We start from the raw sequence: 12,929 nt of genomic DNA on the forward strand, positions 1-12,929 counted from the left end.
AGGTTTAACTTCATGAAGAAAGACTTTATGTTGAGGTCATCTGGATGGGTAAATCAGCCCCACAGACTGATGAGGCTGTGCTCACCCATGCTTCTACCATGCAGGGAGGCGTCTAAGCACGGCTACATTCCTCCTGGATAACAATGTTGCTTGTTGGGCTTCTTATAAATCTCCAAGACTAAAACAAATCTGCAGTTATGAACATTGTAACTGACTCAATGTCAAGAGCAAGAGACTGTGCAGAAGGGGGCACAATGGCAGATGGTACTGATGACACAGAAAAAATAATTGCCACTGAAACATGTCTACGAAGACAGAAAAATACAGTCCCAAGTTGGATTCTTTTTGAACTGTTAACACAAGTATACACTGAATGAAACCAAACTGAAAAACGTATTCCATCAAGTTTTCTGATCCTTACAGTTTAGACAGCAGATTGCAATATTCTGAAAAGCAAGCACGTGAAACCCAAAGCAGTGCTTGGGGACATCATGCAGTCACCGTCACAGGTGCACTTTAAAGACAGAAAAATAAGCCTCTGTGTTTGAATTCATTGTCAGATGAGATATGGCCAGTGCTACACACTATTGCACCAGGCCATACAATATTCCATTCAGTCTGTTTATAAAGTTTAGATTTTAATTGAATTTCTCTAAAAGTTCTCCTTGGCTATGAGAGAAGCAAACGGGCTTTAATATTCATGGGAAATGACCCAGTTAATCATTAATTTACAACCGAGGGTGAGCGTGATAGGATTCATTCTCCAATAAGTAAAATACTCAAATATTCACTACTCTTTGGCAATGTTTTCTTTGCTTCAATTGTAATCTAATACCATTTGGTGAACTACAGATAAAGCTCACCTATTCTATCTCCTCCTCACGGGTTCTAAAACCATTCTAAAAATCAATGGTTGATCCTTAGAGCAAATCTGAAGGTACAAAGAGTTTTAGTTTCAGCCAGGAGCCTGGCTAATCAAATCTGAATTCGGTTCTTTCTCTACCCATCCGTAAGTGTCCAGAGCTGGGTGTACTGAACACAGCTTCCACCTCGCCCTTTCTCTGTGAGGCTGGACTCTGCTGGCTGCCTATCTCCACCACTGTGATCACCTACAATGTGACAGCTTTAGCTTTTTCATGATGAAGTAGTAATACAACAGCCACAGGGTTCTCATTCACAGTACCTCAAAGACGGCGTGCATATTATTTAAAAATTACTCTGGATCAAAATAAACGAAGGGATTTGAAAAAGAAAATAAAGCCGGCCACTCAGACTCTGTCTGTGGATACCCAACTGGGTTAACTTAGACCCCATTATCAGAAAAATCATTCTGTACAGGCAACATTTGCCTTCCTCTGCTTGTCAATGAAACCCCAAATACGGTATTTCTGTCACATGACAAACATATTTGAATTATTCAAATCAGAAATCCTCAAAGGCTCTTCCCTTTCTCTTGGACTAACTTTTTTTAGCTAATTACGGCAGACAGTATTTTCTAGTCAAGCTCCGTGGACGTGGTGATAAAATACTTCCGGTTAAGTATACAGTTCTTGAAAGACACAAATGTGAGACTACATGAGACTGACAGAGTGAGCAGTTTGCTAGGAGGTGTCCGTCAGTCAGGGCCTTTCCACACGGGGCCACTATGAAAGTGGGAACCAACCCCACAGCAGTCAAGTGCTACTTCTGGTTAAAATTCTAAGCTATGTCAAATCCAGCATTCCTTTTAAAAGTTAAATGTGTAATTGCTTGGGACAGCTCTCTCAAACTTGGTCAGTTACTAACAAAACATGGTTTTCGGATTGGGGAGCGAGAATAACTTTCTGAAAAATGTTCTGGTACATTGTGTGAAGTCATACGAGAAAAGGTTTTATATTTTTAATTCCTAGAACTGCAAACTTTGCCTTTATTCTTCTTAAAACTGGTTTGTCTTACAATAAAATACATACATATACATGAAGAGTCTTTTAAACACGAATGCTTTTGAACCTCATACTGAACAAAAACAAATTCAATAAGAAATAAGTCTGGCATACTGCACATTAAACACTGCAAAGGGCAACACCCTGGGGAACACCAGGGTCTTCCCCGAGGCGATGACGCCTGTGGCTGGAGAATCCACTTGACTCGAGAAAAGGCTACAGAAACCGGAGCACGGGATCACCATGCTCCTAGGTGGATTTGGGCCCAACAATGAATTCATACAGAAAGTTAAACTTTAACTGTGGTTAGAAACATCCGTGTTTACTGTGCCTGCTGGCATGTGAACACTCGGCCATTGTACCTCCTCTGCAGGAATCATATTCTCCTTCTAGCACTGAATTCCAAACTGTAGTGTTTAAACGCATCCCTCATCCAAGGTAAAGCGTGCCCTAGCCCAGACAGCACCCACAGCTCCCGCATTGTCACTCCTGGTCTTGCTGTAGGAGTGAGGGAGCCACTAGCAGAGGCTGAGCAGACCCTGCAGGTGGGCTGTCGGCCTGTTCCTCACAGGACTTCTCACTGCACCTAAACAGCTCCTGATGGAATCCGTAAGAAATGTTTTTCCGTTTTAAAGTGTATCTAAAAAGATGGTTTCCCCTCCAGAATTAGTACAAAGTTAAAAGAAATGCAAATTAGCTACAATTTATTCCAAGCACAGCACCGCCAGAAGACGCGCACACACACTATTTGGTGTCGGTTCTCCTCGCACTCTGTTAAGGCAGTGGTTTCCACAGGTCAGTTCGGAGATGAGCGTAGTTCATGGCAGTTTGTTTTGCAACTCCATTGTTTTTCTCTGGGAACATCTCACTTCATTCCCTGAAATTAGTGCTTTTGGTTCTGAGCTCCGGAGGCTGGGCTGGAGCCTGGGGGCTCTTCCTGGCACGGGATGGTGCGGCTGGGGCTCTCGGCAGGTCCTGGCTCCACACGGGAACAGCGCTCCTCTTCTTTCTCAGGCTTTTACTCAAAAGTCATCAAGTTTGTAGGAACCTAAAAAATACAAGCAGCCACACTGACTGCACCACTCCAAACTGACTGCCTAGCCGCTTCTACCAGTCACTGACACACCTGTCCCAACGTTCCCAAGTGACTCTTCTCCCCAAATGCACTCTGGGCTGAGGGCTCTGTGACTTGAAATGTAACACATTAATGGTAATATTATACATAAAATAGAGTTTCCTGTTAAACAATCTGTGTTTAACAATTTATATAAAAATTGAATAAACCAAATTTAGCATGTATTTTGCCTTGTTACTTTGCCAAGCCAAATCACTCTGACCTATGTATCTTTTTTGAGACAGTCTCAAACTTTTAGCCTAGGCCAGCCTTGAACTTGTGAGTGCTGGGCATGTAAGCACGAGCTACCACACAGTTTAAATGTCCTTTAAAGGGACTTTGATAGAAGATGCTTTGTGTGGTTTGTAACATGGAGTCTAGTCACATATTAGAAAATCACGGTTAATACGCTTTTCCAAGTTGATGTGCCTGGATATCACAGAGTTTTTGTGCATTACAGGGGCCTAATGGGTGTTTCCCAAAATAAATAAATGAATCAAAGAAATATGGCAAATCTTGTAGAACAGAATTCCATATATTACCATCAATTTTTCTGTGTACATTAAAAAAAGCTACACGGACAGTTTTATAGCAATCATGAAGGACCTCAGAAATAATAAAGAGTCAGATCTATTAGGCAAAATTATCTCACACTTTCTGATTTAAAAATAAACAGGTCATATATGTAACAGTTTAACACTTTGAGATTACACTGTATTTGATTCCTTGTATGTCTGGTCAAGTGTCTGACCATGGGACACAATTCCAGTCTCCCAAACTCAAGGATTCCCAACCTAAGGGCTACTGAGAGTTCCAAGGAGTTAGCCCAGGCTTCCTAGGAGCTGGCAGAGCTGGAAGGTCTGCGGTCCCCTCCTCATCCTCAAAGAGGCTCAGTGGCTCTCACAGGCCAGCAGACTCTCTGAAACCTGTTACCCTCTGCAGCTAGAGTCATAGGTACTTGGGTCACTAGATGTGGGTGATGAGACTTGAACTCTGGTCCTCTACAAGAGCAGCAAGCATTCTTAGCCACTGAGCCATCTCTCTAGCCCGACATGCTAGCTTTTGCATGAAGAATTCTACTAGACAACACAATTGAATTATAACTCAAATGCTCATGTGTTTAAGCTCCCAGATCTTTAGATGGTAAGAAATCTTTATTTTAACAAAGTGAGCCTCATGTTTAAATCACCCAAATGTGTCTTAAGGTATTTTTGCCTTTGAGTTAGGGTCTTCAAATAATTTTCAAACTTCATGGGTTCTATTTATAAAGTTGCTAACACTCAGAAACAAAACCGTTCTGCACATCTGTGTGATGTAGGAAGGTTTACTAACACAGTAAAAAGTCTGAGCCTTCTCTATGTTGCTCTACATACACATCTAGATTAGTTGTGGAACCTGATGTTCTTATAAATGAATACCCCTGACTATATTAAAAAAAATGGAGCATGAAGAGAATCTGAAAGGCTCATTTATCATAGGCAAAATTAGGTCTGTCCTTCATTCTGCCCTAGAAACTAACTTCATATGGGCAAAATCCTTTGCATTTTAAGTCCTACAAGGAGGTTGTTAAAGGCTAAACCAAACTTTCCCCCATACGTCATTGAAATAATTGTGACTAAAAAGCCCATCCCAATGACATAAGGGAAAAGCAAATGTATCTGTGCCTGCTGACCTGTGGAAATGCAAAGTCATTTAGTGTCTTTGAGCCTGTTTCCTTATTTATCAAGAGTCATGATAGATAACCTGATATAACAGGATAAAGATCAAAGCAATATTAAGCCTTCTAAAATTGTAGTGCATAATGTTACTTCCAATTATCTGCTGATAGGCACTGACGATACAAAGGAATACTGTAAATGCGAAGTTGTGATTTCCAAATACGTATAACCAGAAAAGCTCGCAGTGGTGTCCACGAGTACAAGTGGGTTTTCTGTGGTCCAGGACATCTCTTAAGAAGGTGCTGGGAAGGCAGCACATTAGACGGCGCTCCTTTGTGACAAGCCTTTCCACTGGATCACCATGGTCTCAGTATAATAAAACTAAGCAATAAAGCTGAAATGGCCCCACTGCAACACAGGACCCCAATTCAAGTTGTTCTCAAAGATAAACCAGAGCCCTGTGCAAGCATCACCTTCTGAGCTGCCTCTGCCCCAGACACAGATATCATGAAGGCTCTCGTTTAACTGTACTGGCTGTCCCTGAACTGGCCCTCCCTCACCCCTTTCTTACGAAGCCTGCTCCTTCCTACCAGCTCCCCAGCACCGCTGTCTCTGAGAAGGCTCAGTCACGTTACCTACCTGTGTCTCTCTCTTTAGTCTGTATTACATAGTTTTGTTTACTTATATCTTTCTAAATCGTGAACTTCATGTCATGCTGACTGCTATAAACAATGAATAATAAAAAATATTAAGAACATTATTCAGCTATACTAGTGCTAAGGCAGGAGGAGCACAAGTTTGAGGCTAGCCTGGGCTAACTAGTGAGTTCCAGGACAGCTTGGGCTAGCATGTCATGAATCTGTCTCTTAAATAAACAAATGGAAGTTTAAAGGTCACAGGTACAGCGGTGGCGGTGGCGGTGGCGGTGGCGGAGGAGGAGAAGGAAGGAGAGGAAGGGGAGGAAGAAGAGGAGAAAGAGGAAGGGGAGGAGGAGGAGAAGGAATGCTCACCTGTTGCTTGTTACTCTGGCAGGCCGCGCTCAAGTGTTTAAACCACAGCATTGCATTCATCCTGCTGCCAGCTTGAAACTTGTATGAATTTCCTATAATTGCCAAAAGCAAGGAGAAAATAATAAATTTAAAGACTGTAGCATATAATATTCCTGCCAAATATGTAAGACTGAATGAAATCTGACTACAGAGCTCAGTTTCAGAATTTCCCGATGGAGGCCTCTTTATGTATGCCACGTGCTCTTCAGACCCACCTTTCTACTGTGCACACAGTAAAGGTGATTAAGGTACCCTAAATGTCCATTAAAATAACTGCTTCTCTAGATATTTCTGTGATACTGTCACCCCGCACCTCTCTGTGTTCTGAATCTGTGACTTTGTTCATGTCCTTAGACCTCCACCCTGGTTCTTGATAGTAACATCCAATGTTTCCTCTACAAGTAGAACGGAGTTTTCACCTGTCACTGATTCTACACATCTACCACTTAAACATTCATTCCTAACTACATTAAATGGCCAGTTATATCACATAAATATTGTTAAGACATATGCCAAGGTTACTGCAGACTTTTAGATCTTCTGGGGGGTTCTCTTGGAAACTGGAAGCCAGGGCTTCCGACTTGCTAAGTGCTCTACCAGTGAGCCTCAAATCTCCAGCCCTGGGAAGACAGGACGTGTCTCTCTTCTGGAAAGTATCCCTGTGTGAACCTGGCAGGTCCTGTGTGTCATCTCATTCAGTGTATGACAAGACCGGAACGTGATGAGGGCATTTTGCACAGTTCCATGTATTAAATGAGTAAGGCGTAAGTCGAGTGCTGATTTGGGAACTGCAGGATGCTGAGCCCAGCTGTCTCTTCTTTTGTCACAGATCTAGGTTCTTGCTGAATCCCCCTCTCACCCTCTAGGGGTGCAGAGCCTCCACTCAGCAGTATTTATTCAGTGTTTCCTTTGAGATGCTACTGAAGAACTGTCCACCTTCAGAAGCTCTGTCTTTCTCCATGGAGTGCTCATAAGCCATCTGAGCCCTGTTTTGTTTGCTGAATTCAGATCAAGTATTACTATTTAATCTGAACAAAAACGTCTTCAAGTGCACTGGTCAAGGCTACAATTTACACTAGTAAATACTGTTGCTAGTATAGACCATAAAAATCTGTGTATTCTGGGGGTTGGGGATTTAGCTCAGTGGTAGAGCGCTTGCCTAGGAAGTGCAAGGCCCTGGGTTCGGTCCCCAGCTCCGAAAAAAAGAACCAAAAAAAAAAAAAAAAAAAAATCTGTGTATTCTGAAATAATTTGATGATGTATGCTAAGAAGATGGAAGGAAACCAAAGACTTTGTTAGCAAAACTCAATACAAGTGATCCCATTTTAAAAATGAGGTTTATGATGAATACCCATGAGATTCTAAGGGACTGAGGCTTTAGTTTAGAAAGCTGAGAACAAGGCACTCTTACTCTGTAAGTCGATTTACAACTACTAAGAAATTTGGGGTGATTTTTTTTCTTGCGTCTAACATACAAATTTAATTTTTAATTTAAAATTATAATACATGAAAAGTTATTTGTTCATACAAAAACCACACCTGAACAGATGTAAACATTCAGTTGTGAAGTTAATTAAAGGTAATCTATTTTAGTAAGAGTTGCTAAGTGGACGATTTGGAACAGATGTACAAGAATTTCCAGCTGGACTCCTATGTGGTAGCTGTCATCAACAGCTGGTAGTTGTTGTGAAGGAAGAGAGCAAGTTCTCAGGATCTTTGGATGGACCCTGGGACAGCCACCAAGGGCCAGCACACCCAGCAGCATAATTCTGACACACGCACGCTCCCATTCTTCTCCACTTCTCAAACTCCTAAGGTCCATTCTTATACGTTTCTATACACTTTACGTAGGGTACTTTACTTTAGGAAAGGGTCTGAGCTCAGCAAGCAATTCAAGTAACAGTGGGAGTTACGTAAGGGCAACAGTAAGAGAATGATGTCACTGCTGGGCACAGATGACGGGTCCTCTGCATTTATGCATGGTGAGCCTTTGTCCAAAGTATGGTGCATAGACGCCATGATGTGGATTCCTTGGGCTTTTAATTAAAGCTTAAAACACAACATGGAATAAAAGTCCTTCCAATAGATACAGTTCCTCAACTACTTCTCTGCTGGTAACACAGCAGGACCAGGACCAGGACCAGGACCAGGACCAGGACCAGGACCAGGACCAGGACCAGGACCAGGACCAGGACCAGGACCAGGACCAGGAGCTAGAGTCTGCAGTACTTTTGACCCCAGTCTAACAGTCACCTTTCTCGGAGTCAGTCAGCAGAAAGAGGTCTGGATGCTCTGGATCATCGGCCATCATCACCATCCAGCCCACCACAGACACATTCTTATTTGACGTTGATTTGAACTGAGATGAGAGATAAACAGAGAAAACAGATGACCAGTGACTTTATGACCAGTTCTCAAAGTTAAAACTGTTGGGCAGTTTACTGTCAGTGTGTCCACAGGAGAGACAAGCTGTGACTGACGGCTGGCTCAGCTCAGCTCAGCTCAGCACGCCCTGTTAGGTAGCCCGCCTCAGTCCAGTCATCTCCAGAGTCAACTTTCATTACACCCAACCGGTTCCACTCTGCAACAGGCATGCTGGGATTCTGTGTTCCTCTACTAGTACAGCGTTACCACAGAGAGAAGCTGCATCCCAACACTTTCTGCCAGAATGTCTCATGTGCCAGGGAGCCTATCAGACAATTCCTACTTGCATTTTGCAAAAGCAAGACAGATTTAAAAAAGCAAAATAAAACAGGAGGTACTTTAGGAGTGCTGGCTACTTTCACAGTTAACTATTTTTCTATTGAGAAAGGGGTGCTAAGAAGAGCAGAAATAAGGTTAATCTTAGTAACAGAAATTAAAAAAAAACCAGTGTTTCAGTATTGGCAACTCAATCCTAGCAGCATGTTTAAAACAAAACAAAACAAAACAAAACAAAACAAAACTGCCAGAAGTCACAGTACACAGTAAAACAATGAGCAACACTTCTACCATGTAATTACTAGTGCAGTGTGCCTTGGTGAAATGAACATGCAGCAGTCTACTCAGGCATTATGTACAAGGAAAAGCACAAGAAGGGGACAACAGGAGCTGAGAGATGGCTCAATGGTTAAGAGCACTGACTGTTCTTCCAGAGGTCCTGAGTTCAATCCCCAGCAACCACATGGTGGCTCACAACCATCTGTAATGGGATCTGATGCCCTCTTCTGGTGTGTCTGAAGACAGTGACAGTGTGTTCATATAAATAAAATAAATAAATATTAAAAAAAAGAAGGGGACAACAGTACAGAGTAATAGGCTTTATGCACATAGGCAGCAAAGACCAAAGGGAGCCTCATCATTCCCAGTGACCAGGAAACTTAGTCTGTCCTTTCTGGAAAAGCTTGGTATTTACCCTCCTCCGAGAGTCTGTACATAACAGTACCCACAGCACACTGGAATGGATGCATTATGACAGCTCAGAGAACACAGGCCTATTCAACTATGAAAAGGAATAGACGACAACGTCAGGCACCAACAGTGACTGTCAGCAGTAAAGCAAAGGACCTGGCTCCTAGGACTGCGCACGCAGCTGGTTGTGGTGCTGCACACTTTAATGCCTGCCTAGTTTACGTGAGTTTTAGGTCAGCCCGGACGACATAGTGAGACCCTGTCTTAAAAAAGGGAGAGTGCACATGTGCACATGCAACCCCTCAAGTTAAGGGAAGCAGAGCACTGACCACAGTGAAATGCAAGATGCACCAGACCAAGGACAGCCCAGGCCTTGACAGTCGGGCAATGTGCTATTTCTGACTCCAAGAGGGTAAACATGTCTGCCTACTATCTTTTACTGCTAAAATTACTGGAAAAGGAATAACTACAATACAAAAGTAATGTTAGTAGCACAAACATTAAAAAGAAAACCAGGAAGCTATAAAATTGACATCGAAAATACCACAGAATGGCACACCTGACAGTTTAGCTACCTAACTTCTGCTGCACCGGCAAGCACTGTGAGCCCACAGGAAAGAAAGCCGAGCTATAAATAGTGATGTTCCTAAGCCGCTGAAGCCCACAGGAGTCAGTCGCGTTAGGGAGTGATGCCTCGCAAACTCCTTCCTATGCTTGGAAAAAGTCTTTTATGTGCTGGTACTGACAGTTTCATGCTATCTGGGTATATTTATACTGATTTGTGTTTTTTTAAAAACTGATCAATAATTTTCCTCACTGTGGCAGTTTTTTTTTTTAATTTATTTATTTCATGCATGTGGGTACACTGTCAATGTCTTCAGACACACCAGAAGAGGGCATCAGATCCCATTACAGATGGTTGTGAGCCACCATGTGGTTGCTGGGATTTGAACTCAGAACCTCTGGAAGAGCAGTCAATGCTCTTAACCACTGAGCCATCTCTCCAGGCCCCTCGCTGTGGTAGTTTTAAATGAATATGACACCACAGGCTCATAGGAACTGGCACTATTAGGAGGTGTGTCCTTGTTGGAGGAAGTGTGTCACTGGGGGTGGGCTTTGAGGTCTCAGATGCAGATCTACCTCTCCTGCACCTGCCTACTTCTGTGTTGCCCTGCTTCCTGCCATGATAACAGACCTCTGAGCTCTAAACCAGCCCCAACTAAACATTTTCCTTTATAAGAGTTGCCATGGTCCTGGTGTCTCTTAGCAGCAATAAAATCCTAAGACAATTACTGTTAATTATTTTGTGTATTTTCAGATTTCTGCTATTGTAACCATTATAGAAATATTCTTCTACCAACATCTTTGTTCACGTATTCAAAGATAACGAAGAAGTTTTCCTTAGATGAGGAATTGTGGTACTGACGGAAGCACTGACAGGGCCTGCCTACTGCACACATGTAACTTTACCTCACAGCTGATGCAGGCTCAGCAGTCTTTACATTGTTCCTAATGAGCGAGCATCTAACTAACGGACCATCTAACTAAGGGGACCGTCTAACTAAGGGGACCATCTAACTAAGGGGACCGTCTAAGGGGACCATCTAACTAAGGGGACCATCTAACTAAGGGACCATCTAACTAAAGGGGACCGTCTAAAGGGGACCATCTAACTAAGGGACCATCTAACTAAGGGACCATCTAACTAAGGGACCGTCTAACTAAAGGGGACCATCTAACTAAGGGACCATCTAACTAAGGGACCATCTAACTAAGGGACCATCTAACAAGGGGGACCGTCTAACTAAGGGACCATCTAACTAAGGGGACCATCTAACTAAGGGGACCATCTAACTAAGGGGACCGTCTAACTAAGGGGAACATCTAACTCTAATCTAACTAAGGGACCATCTAACTAAGGTGACCATCTAACTAAGGGGACCATCTAACTAAGGGGACCATCTAACTAAGGGGACCGTCTAACTAAGGGGACCATCTAACTAAGGGGACCATCTAACTAAGGGGATCGTCTAACTAAGGGGACCGTCTAACTAAGGGGACCAGCTAACTAATCTAACTAAGGTTAGTGCATTTTACCTTCCAGTCACTTCCTGCTCTACTGTTCTGGTTTATTCTTACTTTACAAATACACAACTTTTCTTTTTTACACATGCAGGTTTGGTTTCCAATTTTTAACCAATCAAACACATTTGTTCAATCATTACCATGTAGTGACAGATTTAAATATAGCTGTAATTTTTTTGCAATGACTACACTTTACCTAAATCTTTTAGTATCATCAGTATGCTTCTATTTTTAAACTTCAACAATAGAGATATACAAAACAGCATCCCTTCTTCCTTCCCAAGTTTACTCTCTCCAGGCCAAAAAATAATAACTCCAACACAGGTTTATATGGTGAATGATCATCAACTATTTTTCTTCTCCCCTCCTTCATTTGTGAGACTAGGCCTCACAGAGTAGCCCACATTGGTCTTGAACCCATGGCGATCTTCTTTTCAGTACCCCCCAGACCCCCAAGGTCCCAGGGACAAGGCCTAAGTGGTCATCTCTAAATACAGATAAATAAGACCACCACTGACTGACTTGGTAGGTTGCATATCAAGGGTAGGGTGTATATGTGTATATACAAAAGAAAATGTCAGGAATTCAAGAGGAGAGACACAAGAGGAGTTGGGACAGAAGTAATTCACAGACAGTGTACTTGTATATGAAATTCTCAAAAGCCAGTGGGAAAAGGGGGTTTCTGTGGGAAGAATGGGGCAGACTGGGGAGAGTTGGGGGAAGGATAATCAACAAAACAAAACTTTTGTTTGAAGTGTCATAATGAAAGCTAATAGTTGGTATACTAAGTAAAAAGTAATCATTCCATAATTAAAGACTATATCCAGAGAAGGAGCACCAAGAGACTTCTAGAGAAACATGGAAGGTAGTAGGGAAGCAGACTGCAGTGCCCACTGTACCCACTCACACTGTACCTCACTCCTCACTGCCATGTCTCAGAGTCTGAGACAGCTTGCTTTCTTTGTTTTTGCTGAGACAGTCTCCCGATGGAGCCCTGGCTGTCCTGGGACTCACCAGGGTGACCTCAAACTCACAGAGGTCGTAATTCCTCTGCCTTCGAGTGCCAGGATTAAAGGCATGTGCCACCATGCCCAGATATGGGGTAGAATTTTAGGTATTGTTTTCATTTCCAATTTACATACCAGGAACTGAGGCTATAAGGCAAAGGTTTTGAGCCATGTTCTAACCCAAACTCAGGGCTGAGAAAGGTCTGATGCCATGGTAGATAGTTGTAATCTATCATTTTCACACTTGCAATGAAAAAACAGCGTTCAAAAAACTCAAAAACATACAAATGATTCCAAGGCATTGCAATGTGGCCCCTTACACACTGTGATGGTTTGTATAAGCTTGGACCAGGGAGTGGCACTATTAGGAGGTGTGGCCTTGTGTGTCACTGTGGGTGTGGGCTTTAAGACCCTCATCCTAGATGCCTGGAAGTCAGTCTTCTTCTGTTTGCCTTAGAAACAAGATGTAGAACTCTCAGCTCCTCCTGCACCATGCCTGCCTGGATGCTGCCATGTTCTCGCTTTGATGATAATGGGCTGAACCTCTGAACCCGTAAACCATCGCCAATTAAATGTTGTCCTTAGTTGTCTTGGTCATGGTGTCTGTTCTTAGAAGCAAAACCCTAACTAAGACAGAAGTCGGTACCAGGGACTGGGTTATTTTGTGATAGGTCTGACCAAGCTTTTGTTTGGAAGAATGTGGA

General features: G+C 42.7%; 1 protein-coding gene across 3 annotated transcripts in view; it reads right to left on the bottom strand.

Moving 5' to 3' along the window:
• Window positions 1-1,863: 1,863 nt before the first annotated feature.
• The window catches only part of Ralgps2 (Ral GEF with PH domain and SH3 binding motif 2), a 126,739-nt gene continuing 115,673 nt past the window's right edge, over window positions 1,864-12,929 (bottom strand). For 2 of the 3 annotated variants that reach the window (XM_032915577.1, XM_032915576.1), the window contains 3 exons: window positions 7,997-8,102; window positions 5,705-5,796; window positions 2,610-2,970 (listed from right to left, as the gene is read on the bottom strand). In XM_032915577.1, the coding sequence (XP_032771468.1) occupies window positions 2,941-2,970; window positions 5,705-5,796; window positions 7,997-8,102 (228 nt within the window). In that variant the 3' untranslated portion in view covers window positions 2,610-2,940. Of the gene's footprint in view, window positions 2,971-5,704; window positions 5,797-7,996; window positions 8,103-12,929 lie in introns of all 3 variants that reach the window. The other variant, XM_032915575.1, reaches the window with a different exon arrangement.

This window comes from Rattus rattus, chromosome 10 (assembly GCF_011064425.1).
Source record: "Rattus rattus isolate New Zealand chromosome 10, Rrattus_CSIRO_v1, whole genome shotgun sequence".
NCBI lineage: Eukaryota > Metazoa > Chordata > Mammalia > Rodentia > Muridae > Rattus > Rattus rattus.